We start from the raw sequence: 16,709 nt of genomic DNA on the forward strand, positions 1-16,709 counted from the left end.
TCTGCCAGCTGGTGCCAGACCTCTCTGACTCTCAAGCCCACTCTCATGTCTGCCATGGGGGCCGTCAGAGGTGACATGAGGTTCTAATGAGGCTGCTAGCTCGTCACCCCTCTGAAGGTGTTAGTGATCCAGGCATCTCCTGCCATGCCCCAGTCACAGCTGCACTCTAAGTCCCAGATGTCTTGTTTGTCATCTTGGTACCCCTGCCTGAGGACAGACATTGATAGACCTTTTGATTGACACATCAACTCTGTGTGGATGTGTTTGTCAAGGTTTGTTGTAGCATATGTTGTTATATACTATACAGTTTTCTGTGGCGGAGTCTGTCTTGTGGAGGATGAAAACGATACAACTGAATATAGCAGTAAAGGCATGGGTGACAGGCACATATGCTCGTGCTATAGATTTTAGATGCATTTGTTTCAGGAATTTTACACATAGATAAGTGTCTCTCTCCAACATTTTATTTTGGCATATAGGGTGAATCTTGAACCCTGTCTATTATGCCTGTCTACATATCTACGTTTTCTGCGGCAGCACTGCTCTGTGATTGTGATTGTAATTTTCAGAGCTTTGCTAGCTTGCACGTAAAACTTATACCCAAATTATAAAAATAACTTAATTACCAAGCTCAATTAAAGCTCAGTACAAACTGGTAATGATGATGGGGCACTTGGAGAGAAGTTGGTAGTGCAGAAAGTGTAAATTGACAGCAGAATTACCACTTCATCTTGACATCGTGAGAGCTTCTTAAAAGGTCAGGGTGTTTTAGCCTAGCACAGTCTAAATGAAATGCTATAGTCACTGATCTATCTGGTATTGTGTGAGCTGCTGTAATGACCTTATCAAAAGCAGAGAAAGTTGGAATCACTCCACTACATTGGAAGTTTAAATGTGGCCTCCCTTCTCTTTTGCCCTGACATTTGATTTCTTAGAAGATGGTACAACTCAACTTTACAACACTGAGATTAATCCTAGTCATTGTAAATTACATGAATTAGCCAGGGAGATACCACAACTTACTATAGGAGCGACTCAAATTTTTAAAACCACATTGTGGGTGTCTATGTGGGAGGTGTCTTTGACTTGGTAAACCATAGGAAAGCTCTGCCAGTGAACCTCCCACTTGACCTCAAGGATGTCTGTGGGTTTCCACTGTCTCACCAGTCACCCCAAAGAAGATGTGGGTGGATGAAGGTTATATTTGTGTATGTTGATTTTTATGCTCACAGCTGTTTTGTGTCATGTCATAACTTGCTGGTCATACTATAACAAAAGGAGAAAAATAATGCAAAACTGTACAAAATAGTCTCCTTTCCTTATTAAAGGTAACTGTGTGAGTACAGAAGAGTAATGTGATTGTCACCTTTAGTGGCAGTGTGAGCAGCAGCTGGCTTTTGTAGAGTTACTGTGTTTGGGGCTGGGGCAAGGACCAAGTCTCGTTGCTGCTGCTGAGGTTGAAATGAAGCGGTGCCTGGGTCAGCAGCCCTGCACTCAGCACTCTGCCAAGCATCCAGGTGGAACAAAGTCCTCGCTCAGCGTCTCATCCTGGGCTTCCTGCTGAAAGGTGACATCTCCATGGCTTAACAGCCACATTCATCTGCTAAAGAGCATACAATTTGTTAATCATTTTCCCACATGACAGTCCCTGCTTTCCAGTCGGTTAGGCGAACAAACAAATATGCAAGCAGGCAAATGAGCGGGTGGGTGGGAAGCCCTGCTGTTTAGTCAGAGGGAGTCTGCCATTGCCAGACCTGTCTCCACAGCGCTGTGTCAGCGACGGTGCAGCAATGGTACACTTGCAAAATACTGTAGATAGCGGAAGGGGAGGGACATCCTGTGCATGAGAGATGCGGCAGATGTCAGGCTGTATCACAGCAATGTACATGCGTTGAGCCAGACGAAGTCAGAGGAGACTAGTCTCAGCTGCTTAGAACTTCAGTTGCTCTCAGTGGGTAGAAACTGAAAAAATCATCAGAATGACAAAACCAAACAATGTTTTTTCTGTTCCACCAAACTCACTTAAAGGCTTTATGTGTCTAATATTTGCAAAGACACATGTCATTTGATGCAGCTTGTATTTTAAACCTTTCAAGAAATGTCATATCAGAATTTGGTCATATGAGCTTGACTAACATCAGTGCATTGAATAGAAAATGACACGAGGACAGGCTCCTCCATGTCTAGAGCGGATATAATGGCCCTGTGTAATTACCTGTAGTGTGGAAGATTTGAAATGTATTCATCAAAGTTGGAGTGACCCCACTGCCTGAGCGTTACATAGACACTATGCAACACATAGGATTATACTGCTTTATACTAGTTAACATGAGGGTATAGCTGCAAGCTGTGACCAATTAAAGTTGAACAAAGCCAGCTCATCTGCTCAACTCCTCTCTTAGTAGGTCAGTGAAACTGATGGAGAATACAGACACATGCACTCCTCTGTGGCTCCGAGCACAGCTTTCACGAGTACATTCACAAGCCACGTTGTATAACACATTTGACAAGACACATGTACTAAAGAAAAACATAAATTTGAAGTCATGATTTCAAATATACACATTTTAAAACTATTTTCTGCAAACAACCATTACAAAACCAAAGGAGAAAACAGCTGCATTTATAGCCTCCCTCCTTGAGAACGATGTTTTTAGCTTGCGAAATGACTGTAGCATACTGTAAAGAGGTGGTGTAACATAATGACATGTGTGTATGGGTTTGAAGAGACCACAGAGACAGAGCTGCAGAGATACAGGACATAAAGTCACTTTGCAGAGAGGGTTGCGTTACCATTGGAGTGATGTATGACCCAAAGTCCCAACTGAGGGCTCATGTTACAAGGCTTATGCTGCACTACAGAGATAGCTTTCCGTATATGGAGTCAGGGGCTACAGTAATGTATGGACCCCTGTTGTTGCCAAAGCTCTGACTCAGCTCGCTGACTCGTGCCTCTAACCCTGACCTCTGTCCTGATAACTAGACATTTCAGACATGTACTATGTCATTGCAATCATTTCTAAAGGAGGAATGATCTTGTTATCTGTCACCTTGGTTACAGTAACATTGTTGTAATATAATGAGACTGTTAACACTGTTATTTTCCTGGCTTAGCCTACAACGCATACCTGTTAAAACATAGCAGAACTCTTTACTTAGAGATTTCATACTAATTTGAATTTTTGTTGTTGTTGCATAAAGCACCCCATAGTATTACAGCAAGTTGCCACTGCAAAGTACATACATTTACTGCATTACTGTACTTTTGTACAATGTTTAGGTACCTGTAATTGGAGTATTTTCCATTTTATGCTACTTTTCACTTCTTCAATACAAAGTATTGTATTTTTCTGCTTTAGTAATTCGAATGCAGGATTTTTCCTTGTAATGGAGTACTTTTACTCTGTGGTTTTGCTACTTTTAGTTAAGTAAAATATGTGAATACTTCTTTTACCACTGACAATTGTAAAATAAACACGGAGTTGGAGAAATAAACTACTACCTTCTGTTACATAATTTAGAATCCTGAATTAACATTTACTCTTGTGCAAATTGCGTGGAGTTGTTCAAATTTCTGTTTTGTCCACTTGACTTTGATCTCCTTTTTAATTGAAAGAAACAGTTTTTCTCTGTAATGGATGGTTTTGTTTTCTGTGTTACTCCTCAGGTTACCTTCACAAAGAGGAAGTTTGGCCTGATGAAAAAGGCCTATGAGCTGAGCGTACTATGTGACTGTGAGATAGCCCTCATCATTTTCAACAGCTCTAACAAACTGTTCCAGTATGCCAGCACAGACATGGACAAAGTGTTGCTGAAATACACAGAGTACAACGAGCCCCATGAGAGCAGAACCAACTCTGACATTGTAGAGGTGAGTGAGCGTCGCCTTCCTACTTTGTGGGGAAAAAAATGTATTTCACATGATACCTTTTCCTATTTTCTCCTCTTTATGATTTTTTATATACAACTAATGTTCAGATTGATCAGATTTAGGCTAAATTCATTATTTTAGTACTGGATTCAGACTGTAAAATAAATAGATGCTGTTACTGTAGGCTAAAAAGCTCTGTAAATGCGCCAAGGGTACTGTTTTGGTACAAAGAGTCAAACAAGAGTAAGAAACAAGTAACAGTTTCCTTTTAGTCACCATTCAGATAGGGCACAGGAGGTCTGCAGTCTCTGATAAGTTCAGCTTTTCTTGTGCGCATCAACTGACTTGGAAAACCTATCTCTGCACATGCATGCACACAGTAGCTGCTGGCCACCATTCCTGACCCTGTTTCCCATAGATATTGTACCTGTAGGGCTCAGTTCTCTGGCTACTCCTCATCACAAACCATCAGCTTGGCTATTACTGTAGTGAAAATACAGTGTTTAGTACATTCCATACTGCTCTACAAAACTCAACAAGCACTCAAGTTTCCTGGCAGCTCCTGCATGCCCGGCAACTTGCGGAAGAGTAAGCCACTTGTTATGCCAGCATACAGAACTGTCAGCCAAAAGTGAAAAAGCCAAAGTAAATGAGAACGATTAGGGATACATCCTGTTCCAAACATCTTCCATTGGCACACATGTGGTTTCCCAGCTTATTCAAGATCTGCTTTAAGAGGCTGGTGTCTTCATTCTGACTAAATGAAAGCATATACAATGTATGTTAATGCCTATTGATAAAATCCTGATACTGCTAATATATACAGTAGTCGCCCATTCATTTTTATAGCTCTTATTTTAAATACCCTTAAATTAGCTTTTCCCACAGTAAGATACTTTTTTTAGACAATGCAGACTGCTGCATCGCAATGGTGTGTTTCATACTGCCACCTGCCCACTAAAACATACAGCATTTTTGTTACTGATGCCCAATTAAAAGACATTAAGGGTTTAAGATGGGTGAGAATCCTAGCTTTTGGATAAGACTTTCACTTGGAGGAATTAGTGAAATTACTTGCAGCATAAAGGAGTCAGCTGTGGCCCATTATCTTTTATTCATGCTGCTGCTGCTTGTGAATTACCTGCTTGGCAGAGCTGCAGAAGAGTGCTCTGGCATCCAGTAGACTCATGCAGTCACTCCTCCATCAGGGGCCCTCGGAGCAGAGCAGGGACTCACCTGCATAAAAAATGCATGGCTACATTCCTTACTTACGTAACAGTGACCACAAATTTGTTTTTGCAGTGACTCTGGAAGCTGTCTTATTTTTAACCAGCAAATGCAACAACATCTTATACTTGGAATCCTTATGGGGCTCTTCACTGCCTATCAGTTGGGTCATTACCCTATATACCTGTATATCACACATATCACATACTGTATATCTGTGGTCCACCAGTGTATGTTTATGTTGACATCTTGGCGTGATTGGAATGTACATTGTTCACAATGTAGCACCAGTAGTCCCATGCTGATTTCCCACTTAGCCCTTCTGGCTACTCTCAAGAAAGCTGCCCCGCTGCACAAAAGGCGAGAACAAGCCACTGTTGTCCCCGCTCACTCGGCCAGCATCTTTGCAGATATGCACAAATCTCCCTCTGCCTGCTAGCTACGTGGTAAAGGTTCAGAAGTAAGGAAGCAGAGCAGAAGTAACCAACCCAGTCTACTACACAACCCCACTATTCACTTGGCCAGAGAGCCGGTGTCCAAAGTGGTTGGTAATCTGGGAAATCTATGATTTGATCATAGATTTAGACATAGACATTAAAGTGCTCATATAATGCTCATTTTCAGGTTCATATTGTATTTAGAGGTTGTACCAGAATAGGTTTACATGGTTTAATTTTCAAAAATCACCATATTTTTGTTGTACTGCACATTGCTGCAGCTCCTCTTTTCACCCTGTGTGTTGAGCTCTCTGTTTTAGCTACCGAGTGAGGTATCTCACGTCTGTTCCATCTTTGTTGGGAGTCGCACATGCGCAGTAGCTAGGTAAGGACTACTAGCCAGTCAGAAGCAGAATATGAGGGCGTTTCACGCTAGCAGATAGGCGAGCATTATAACATGTGTTACAAAGTGACTACAATAGAGCTGTTTGGAGCAGTTTGTGAACAGTGTTTTCTGTTGGAAGTGGTAAGTCCCTTTGGGGTGGACTTTGGGCTTTTTCACTTTGTTCACAGATGCCATTTGATTTTTACAGCTATGACATTCAGGAGTTAACCTCTGCATTCTCATCTTACACAACACACTCCTCTATTATGGTGTGGTGGCCATTTCAGTAGATTTACTCACTAATATTGTTATTTTGTGTGGAAACACAATAAGCATGGAAATTAAATGCACACTTCCTGCATTACTGCATTACTTAAAATACTAAGTTCCTCCTCTAGTAAACTAGTATTCACATGAAATAAAACAATAAAACATTGAGACCATTCAGCAAACGACACTGGGAAATAACAATTCAACACTGGTTGCTATGGACTTGTCACTAGGCTTTGTCATTGTATATTTTAGCACATAGGTAAAGGTGCCGAAGCTGAACATTATATACCAATACACATATGTTTATTTTTAAAGCAGATTTTAAATTACATTGTAACAATTTAACAATTCACCCTTATGATATCCAATCGCGGCACGACTGTTTTGGAACGCAATAGACAGACGGTGGCGGAATGGACACTTAAATTCAACTAAAATGTAACATTGAACAATCAGTGTGACCTACAGTCTGTTGAGATGCCTCTCCAAACTCAACAAAAAACGTTAAGACACGTTGAGAAAAAAAATCCGTATTTTGCCGTAATCCAATGACATGGGAAAAAAAGTAATCCAGAGCGATCAGTAGATCCACAAAAAGGTAAATGATACGGTGTATCCAGCAAGGTCGATACGAGCGTCACATTCACCAGCCAGCTTCAAACAGGTGAACGAGGCCTCTCCACTTCGCCGTTTAAACAAAGTGGAATAAACGTATAAAAATCCAAATCTACACAAAACCCGCAATCAATTAGTAAGCTGACATCACATGTATATACATGGCATTTAGGAAACCTTTATTGCAAGGTTGGCACGGCAAGATGTCCAGATTAGTGCAACAGTAAGTTTTGTTTTTTGCGTCCTGCTGCTCCCATCGTCAGCCAGGTAATATTTTTTTTACTAAAGCAGTATATGAAATCAGATGTATTACCTACCACCATTTAGTTGTTTTGTGTTATTTAAGATATTTATAAAATATCTGGTCATGCCAGACGTAATTATTCCACTCATTTTTTAAACAATGCAATTGCCCGTTTGAGCCACCAGGGGGGCAGTGCTCCTCCTGCCCCCCCCAGCAAACTCCGCGTATGCGGTCAGACCCATCTGCTAGGGGGACGAGACTGAGAGCTACATGGATAAATATGCACCACACATGCACATGCACAACAAGCCACTTTGAAAAATGTTGCTCTTTTCATGAATACAAAAGTTGGGTGATCCCCCCGCCCAGGCTAAAAATGTTGGATGACCCTCCCCTCAACAAAAAATAAAAAGACATGACCCTCCACTATTTTCCTCCGGTGGTCCATTCCATAAATACCGAACGGTCCCTAACCCAATAAAGGAAAGGGAAAAAGCCAAAAAGCATAATATGACCACTTTAAGAGAAATCTCTAATCTCAACTGTTTTCCTAAATGCCTCTTTTGGCGAAGCCTTTTTTCAGCCTTTGGGCTGATGCCGTTGTTGTTGTATTGATGGGAAGAATCCACCCCTCCCCCATTTATCTAGTGAAATGGGCCTCACATGAGGATACTTAGACTGGACACTTATCTAAATTTTTAAATTGTGTTAAACCAATCATGTGCTCATTTGTCCAGTTTGCGAGGCCAGAAAAACCCTCTCCCACTTTTCATTGGAAAGCTCGTTCCGTGTGAGAAACTAAATCAAAGGTCACATTCCTGCTCAGTAGTACCATCTGTAGATAAAGGCTGAGCTGTGCAGTGTGGGAGAACAGTCTCCATGTTTTCCACAGATGGATGCATGCCTGGGCCACAGTTTGATAACCCAGTGGAGAGCTATGGACTTTGTCTTAAAAATTGGCTCGCAGTCCAAAGCAGAGCAGTAGGCTCAGAGTGTGTGTTGGTGTGTGTGTTTGTTTGCGTCTGCATGTGTTGATGGGCTTAACCTTACTGTGGCGGCCAACACTTCAGGCGACAGGTGAACTGTCATATGAAATCTCTCTTTTTATGCATTCACCTGTGTCACTTTTTAGACATTTCTAACCCGTATTAAGGTGGAATGTCATTGTTTGAGCTTTTGTTAGATGTCCTTATTTACTAAGTAAAAGAATCATATAGTAAAGACTCACAGTGCTCACTATGACTTGCATGCTGTGTAAAAAAACCTGCAAAACCTGCCTTTTCTACTGAAAGTAAACTGGGTAAAAATATAGTCTTTTGAGGGTCACATTTGCCCTATCTTTATTATTTTTTAATGCAGATAAGTAACACACTCCTGTCTCATGCTCATCAACATACAGTAATTTCTCCTTGGAATTAATGGGGTATTTGATATGGTTGTGTTGTGAGTATTCATGACTGAAGGTTTTAGGGTGTTGTTCCTATTGTGCTTCTTATTGAATTCTGTTTATGCCACAAATCCAAATGCTGCCGTTAGTCATTAGATTAATCTAATAATATTTACTCCTCCTTCCTTCTCCGCTAGTGGAGCTAATGAGATTTTGCTCATGCTCCGCTATAACCTCACACCGTTCTCCAGCACACAGAAAGATCACTGTGTCTGCAAGAGAAACCTTGAAATCAGATCGTAACTTCACAGGCATCATTTGGCAATTATCTGTCCTCTCATTGAGCAATTCAATACATGTAAGGTATATGGTATAGATTAGGATTAATCAGGTTTGCAGGCATTAAGTAAACACCTAATTGTAATCTTATACAATCAGGGCTGTGAATACGCTTTAACCTAATTTGAGAATGCAATTTTTGTGAAATACCAATGCCTCATAATTGTAAATAACTGCACCATATGCAAAACTTGACTTTTACGTAGCATTTTCTTTTTAAACGTCTTTTACCCTGATGATTTGTGAGAGTAAGCAACCTAAGATCATTCATAGGGAAATTCTGCTTATCTTTCTCATAATAAAGAGGGTGGCCATTGTTGTTGTTACTCGGGAAAAACAGACAATTGTCTTTCTACTTATGAAGAATGCCCCCTCTCACAAAACCACTACAGTGAGAGGAAATGAGAATAAAATGATCAGGTAATTTCCATTCGGTTTTATCTCATGATCTCTTTCAGCTGTTATAATGGAGGCGTATTAATCATTCAATAAGAAATGTAAATTTTGACCATTACATAATGTCAAGCCCTGTGTTTTCATCTGAATGTATTTTCTGTTAGAATTTCACGACTGCCTTTTGCAGATTTTACAGTGACTAAAGCAATCATCACAACTAAGGGTTCAATTTATCATCATGTGCCATATTCTGTGATTTAGTTACCAATAAAAGCAATCTATGCATTACGCTGCTGTGCTTCAAATGGGCATTTTCAGCGATTCACAACTTAAATAGGAAAACATTTTATTTTGGAGTTGAAATGAATCCCTTACAGTTCTTTGGGCTGAATGGGCACCAGGAGTTTCAGACAGGGGATGTTTATGTTGTCAATCAAAGGCTGAGCAGTGATTAAGACTCATTTCTATCTTAATGAATGCAAATTGGCACATCTGCTATGGTGGGCTAGCTGTCCAGACTCTTCAATTAGCATGATTGATCAATTATCCTTCTGCTGCTGGGGAACGGATAGGGTGGGGGTAGAAGAGAGATGAAAGAGCACAAGAAGAAAAAATTAACAGAGAACTGTCCAAAACTGAATCAATCAGATGCTTTATTCGATTAGAGTCGAGAATAATGGAATTTCATTTTACTCAAAGAGGACTCTCACTTTAACACACCATTTTTTTTTAAATAGATAGTAATAAGTATAATTAAAAAAGTTGTCATTTTATCGTTTACTTTTTTGACAAAGATAAGTACCAGGTTGGCACCTAAAAGGGCAGGTTAGAGATCAGAAGGGGATATTCCACAGATTAAAACAGACATACATACAGTATATCACTGCAACTAACTGGTTAACAAAGTTTTTGTGGCTCTGAATGTGTAATCAGTTTTTCTTTTTCTTTTTACTTTGTTTTTTTGTTGTGAGTCTTTGCATTCCCATTGTGATACGTCAACTTTACATGAACAAAAACACAATTTACATTTTAAAAAATGCGTTTGATTCTCCATCAGCAGATTTTCTGATCAAATATTCCCGTGAGAAATGAACATCAACCATGCAAATATTTAGTTCATCAGAACTCTTTCAACTCTGAAGTCTGTCGAGGATAGTGTGGTGCGCAGCTTGTGTGTGCTAGTTTTACCAGTAAGCAAAAATCCTTGAATATCAAAGCACACTGGTGAGACTACTCTGAGTAGCAGAGGCAGATTGTCCTGAGCGTGTATTTATAATTGTGGCACAGAAACAAAACTGGACAGTCAAATGAGGCTCTGGCTGCCACAATGGAAAACTGCTAATACCACCATGTTCTCTAATGTAATACAGTAGAGTATGTTATAGCTACTACAGCTATGAAGGCAGTAGAGCCTATTTTTAGTCTAAAACTTTCCAACTCATTCATCATGTCTTAATAATAAAACAAAGATGATTTGGGTATTTAAATCAACTAGTAAAGGTCACTTTGTTTAGTACAGTTTTTTTTACTTCATGACTTGATTATAAGTTGACCAGAGTCAAAATTGTAGGGCCAACAGTCTGCAGGCACAAATCACCACGCTAAACTAGAAAAAAATAATAATAATAATAATAAATAATAATAATAAATAAATAAATAAATAAAAAATATATATATTAGGGCTGTCAAAATAACGTGTTCATTTCGATTAATTAATCTGAGAAAAAATAACGCGTTAAAAAAAATAACGCAGATTAATCCATTCCATATTGACGTTTGACCCGGAGCCGTTCTAGCCACCATTGGACTGTAAAATCAAGGAGGGAGACGAGAATGTGCTGCCTGGATCAATAATTGGAACATTTACTTGTAAAAATCTTCTTCCTGCCAACCCTGGCTACTGGAATCTGGTGCCACTGATATGTCTGTGCTTCTCTCTGACGCTCTGAAACACAATGCTGCTGCACATGACGCTAGTTAACACTATACTCGACAGGAGCTAACGTTAGCCTACCGCTAGCTAGTAGCTGGATTAAACACGGTTAAAATGCTGACAGCTAACGCTAAACGGTGTAAAGTTTGACTGTGTTTTACTGTAGAGGATTCAACACCGGGGTGCAACAATCTGCAGCTGCCGTCGGAGAAACAACACAGACGGTGCGTTCAATGAAACTGGTAAACTACAGCCTCGTGGTGCATTTGAAGTTATTGTAAATGTCCTTTTCCCATCTGGTGGTTGTTTTTGTCATTCAACAGCAATTTACTAGTGAAATAAGTTATTGTTATACATTATTATGAAATTATTTAATTTGGACCATATGGCCTTAGAAATAAACAAGCTGTTCTTTAATGTCACCAACCTTTTTCTTTTCTTTTTTTACTTTCTTAAAAAGTATCGGTTCAGGCATCGTTAATTATGTATGCGATTAATTTCGATTAATTAATCACAGAGTATGTAATTAATTAGATTACATTTTTTAATCGATTGACAGCCCTAATATATATATATATATAAAATAAAAATAAAAAATAATAATAATAATATATATATATATATATATATATATATATTTATTTTTTATTTTTCATTTTTATAGCTCAGTGTTTCTCAAAGGTGTCTGGTTCAACTCAAACTGTTTCCTATTGGCAAATCTAAGAACACACGATAAGTTTTGCAAAAAAGCTTCTCGGGCGTAACGCATCTGTGCACCACATTGTTGTTTACTTTTCATTTTTGCAGACTTCTAGACTGTAGCACGGTGGAACCAAATATTCCTAAAAAAAACAAACTTCCAGCACTTAAAATGTAATCTGGAATTTATATAACTGATTAATGTATGCCAAACTAACTCAGTATTTTAAAGATTAATTTAACCACGTCCACCAAAACAGCAAAGCAAACCAAAGGTCAGGGGGGCCCCTCAAGGGGTACAAGACAGACGACACTGTAGGGACACCACAATGCCACCAAAATAGAGGGGCATAAGCCACTGCATGATAATAAATCTATTTATATATATTCTACCTTTCTGCCAACAGTAAGTTTTAAATCAGTAAAAAAAAACAGTAAAATGAAATGTATGGTAAAAAAAGGAAGATAGTTTGTGATCTTATGGGCTCCATTATGGGGCCCCTTGGTGAGTTTGGGCATTAGAGTGCGGATCGGGCCGCATTTTCTGTCCGAGACCGGCCCGCATCCGACAGAGCAGTAACCGAACCCGGCCCGAGCCCGACAGGCATTAAGATATTTATGTCCGAGCCCGACCTGAGCCCGACACAGTTAAAATCTCGTTTTTTTCTCATACTAATGACACGTGTACGTTTGTTTGTGTGGAAAGCCCGATTTTATTAAGCAACTGTAGGAAGGCATTCGGAAATGTCAACAGATGAGCGCATCAGTGCACACGGGGCAACAAGCGCACGTTAACACAGGCGCGCACATACATAATAAGCTTTTTTAAATTTAAAATGTTCAATGCCTTATCGCGCTGATGTGACCGAGCCCGACCCGAACCCGAACATCATTTCTAAATATCTGTCGAACCCGGTCCGGCACGTTGGGTACCGTCGGGTCCCGACAGGCTCGGTCCGGGTATCCATCCTCTACTGGGCATACAAACAAAATACATAAGGAAAATCTTTGCTCTGCTTGAAAAAACAGTCAACAGTAATGTTTAGTTATTACTGTAAATAGTTGGATGAATTATTGCTAATTAAGTTAAATCTTCGTTGTGTGGGGCAGTTATAATGTGTATATATAATATCATCATTGTATAGATAATCTGATTAGGTTTAGTGGCAGTTATAAACAGCAGTCCACTGGCCTTTGTCTTGAATTCAGTGTTATTTTATGAACATGTTTTATTTTATTTCAATTTCATGAAATATTTTTAGTTTTTGTATGTATTTAAAATGTGTTTTTTAGTTTAAAGCTTGTTTAAACATTCTTAGATTTGATGAGGTCACCAGTAAATGTTTTAGATTTTCATGGTTCAGTGTTTGTGCTAACCATTACAGCCAGACGTCTTGAGTGGATGTCCATAATGTTGGCTGGATAAGTACAGGAATTACACTGGTGTTATTGTCGTTGGGTATGAGGCATAGTTTGGATTATTATATAGAGACCAGTAAACGTTGTTACAGTGTTAATATGGTTTAATGTATTTCTAAAGATCTTTGGTCATGGTTCCATGTGCGCAGACACTAGTCGTTTTTTGTCTCCGTGGCAGTTTTGTGCTTCTGATGCTATTTTTTTTGATGTTTATTCTGAAGAATCTGCTGTTGACAGAGACTTAAACGACATCACTTCCTATGCAGCAGATCATTGTTCTCTGGAAAGACTCAGTAGCTGTTGTTGAGTCACCTTACTTTGTTTCGATGTTCATGGGCAAAAGCCAAGGCTGCTGCTCAGTCTATTTGTCCATATGTTAAGAGAATAACAGTGTAAAGAGGTTTCGAGAAGTACGTCATCTGAGTTAAGGTTATCTCTTCCTTCGTCCTTTGACTTCTGACCTGTAAATCTGATGCATTCTTCTGATCTGATCATTATTATACGGAGCCCCTCTGGGGTCAGCTGAGAAAAAAAAAGCGCACAGAATAAAAATCCGTTCCCTAGGTTTTATAAACTGTTTGCATGGATTCATAATCCATACCCTTGGTTTTATAAACGTGCGTAAAGTTAGAAAGATATTCTCAGATTCGAACTTCCAGGATCAATTACTCTACAGCGAAATGTAGAAACAATGAAAAGAGAAACATGCTTGTGTTCCCAGTGTTCTATTTCTTCTTTTTCTCTATAAACTACTGAGCTGCTGTTTCTAGAAACATAGAGTAGCAATTTAATTAAACATTACACTCGTGACAAGTGGTTATTGTAGTTGGAAATATCCATGATTTCTTATTGTCTGACAGGTCAAATTGCTCATTGTTTGTATATAATTATCTACATCATTATCTATCATTTGCCAGTCTATTTACAGTTGCTCAGAAAGGGAGAACAGTTGTTCAAATGTAACAACAAAATCTGAATTGAGAGTTTTTTTCTTCTTTAATTTTAATATTTTAATCAAATATCACATTGAAAATCTTTTTAAAATGCTGGTGTGTTCTCCTGTATGGATGGTGTCCGCCTCACGCTATAGGTTACAAGATAGGCTATTAAGAACAAATCCCGCTATTTAAAAAGTTTTCACTAATTACATATCTTGGTTCAGTGACTTCACGTTCAAGTCTCAATATCCACCTCCAGCTCTTTGCTATTATTTATTTACTTTGGTCTTTCTCGCCACTATGCCATCATCATATTACTATATTCTCCTCTTTGATATTCAAGCTCACAGCAGCAATGATGAGAAATCCTTTTTAAGCTAAATCAAATGTCAGTGCTGTTGACATAGACTTATTGGGTTGATGTTGATTTTTCAGGGCTTTTCAATATATGGGAAATTTTCTGCCAGCCCATTTTTAATATTACAGAAAACAAGTATGTGCACTTTTGATCTCCAGTGATTTATTGGAGTGATATTAAAATTATTTTCTATGTTTTTTTATTTTGACTGTGGGTCACACAAAGTATTGCAGATTATAATAAGTATGATAGTATTGCCTTAGTATGAGTATTTTTATTTAAATAAATAAATACATTAATTCCCTGCGATGCTGCTTTGTGATAAGGAAGAGGTTTCTTCTTATGTGTCTTCTGTATGTTGCCACATAAATACTAAGTCAGTCAATTTGTTGTCTCTGGAGAGGTTTCTAAAGTAACAGCATGGTCAGTCAATAATGTGTTTCTGAAATCATATTACCGCCTCTTCATTTGTGGGCTCATATAAACACACGAGTGACTTCCTGTTTTGTTTACCTGAGAGCAGTCATTTAACCTTTGGGCAAATGTTTCGGGCCAGATCAGCTCCAGAGTTAACTTGTGTTGCTAGTCAAAACAAACACACTGGCTGTCCATAAAACACCAGCATCTATTTTCAGATTAGTTCAGTAGGACAAGTTAAAAATAAACATCTCACAAATGTTATAGAAAACAGAGAGCAGGGCAATCTGAATACCTCTGATAATGTTACTGACAGTTATAGTGTGTGGTATCACAAGAGTAAAGCCCCTGTGAGTATATAATAAAATAAATCACCCTCTGATTTATTTATATTCTGTATATGATGTGGTAATACTTTATTACGTCCTCTTTTATAAAGTTATAAAGTTCCACTTCATTTCATTTAATGACTCTCCTCTTTACATACAGCATCTTAACATTGATATATCTTATGGAGTAGACTGGTGAGAGTTGTCTGAAAAGTCTTCTCTTGCCACAGTGAGTGAAGCAGTCTTAATGGTTCTGTTTCGAGCAACATGCTGGGTTTCAAAGTGCCCCTTTTTGTAGGACAAGGACTCCTTTTCCTCTGGGCTTTTAGTGAAAAAGGGTCACCAGTACTCTTTTGTAGTTTTCTGAGTGTATTAAACACTTGTGGTAATGTTCATGCAAGTATATGACTGTTCTGTGTCCTCTGCTATGGAACAGATACACAGTAATTGTTACCTGATGGCAGAGTAATGACCTTTAATCTTTGAAAATGTAGTTTTGATTATTGAAATTAAACTTTCCATAATCAGAACTATCCCTACTCTTTATATGGGCTTTTGTCCTGTAGGGTTTTCATCCTTTGAATTGCTGAATGGCTCCATGATCAAGTTTTGGTTTTCTGTGCTTTGTAAACCCATCATGTATTACATCTCACTGTTTTATTATGTCTCTGGTTTGTGATGCTTGTTACCAGATTACTGCTAAGAGATTTTAACACATTTCACACTCTTCATCGACGTCAGAGCTTTTTCCCACCCTCTCAACTACGTTGCATGTCTCATTTCAAATTGAAGATCCCTTAGAGAGCATACAATTAAGGAAGACGCAACAACAAAATACCACAAGCCATGGTGCCCATTTCTAAAAAATTGGTCTCCACTGACGATAATGAGTTAATTCTCTGAGGTCTAAAAATAGATATGCTGTCTCTCAAAATCCAGAATATAACAACACCACAATTTATTTACCAAAGAGAAAAAAGATCTATAAGTAATTTGTTTAAATTTGATTTAAATTTGTTTACACATTTTTCACATTTTTCCCCCCACCCAATTCCTATTAAAAAATGTTGCTTGCTTCTTATTTGAAGGTGTTTGTGAAACTTATGCAAAGTTACTTGGGACTTGCTCAGCTGACAATTGTTAAGTTTGTTTGGCAAACTACTAACACAGATAGTTTAAGGCTTTTGCCTTGTACTGAGCGTATAGGTTAACATATTTGAACCTTTCTGTAAATACATCTGTTCATTCTGAGACTGCAGACAGGCATGACCGAACTATATATAACTAACACACGTGATATTTTTTTGAAATCGTGTGTTCAACATGGTGTACATCATTTCTCTTAACTCACACCTTGGTGCAAAAACTGAACATCCATATCAAGTGGAGCTCCGTTTGACCCGGCTCTCAAAGTTATTACATGCATCACTCGTCGTTGTTTA

At 38.6% G+C, this 16,709-nt stretch overlaps 1 protein-coding gene across 8 annotated transcripts in view; it reads left to right on the forward strand.

Annotated features, from left to right (window-relative positions):
• Window positions 1-16,709, forward strand: part of mef2aa (myocyte enhancer factor 2aa) — a 62,291-nt gene that overhangs the window by 23,153 nt on the left and 22,429 nt on the right. For all 8 annotated transcript variants that reach the window (XM_078256912.1, XM_078256915.1, XM_078256916.1 and 5 more), the window contains exon 3: window positions 3,668-3,871. In XM_078256912.1, the coding sequence (XP_078113038.1) occupies window positions 3,668-3,871 (204 nt within the window). The remainder of the gene's footprint in view (window positions 1-3,667; window positions 3,872-16,709) is intronic.

Source organism: Sander vitreus, chromosome 8 (assembly GCF_031162955.1).
Source record: "Sander vitreus isolate 19-12246 chromosome 8, sanVit1, whole genome shotgun sequence".
NCBI classification, from domain to species: domain Eukaryota; kingdom Metazoa; phylum Chordata; class Actinopteri; order Perciformes; family Percidae; genus Sander; species Sander vitreus.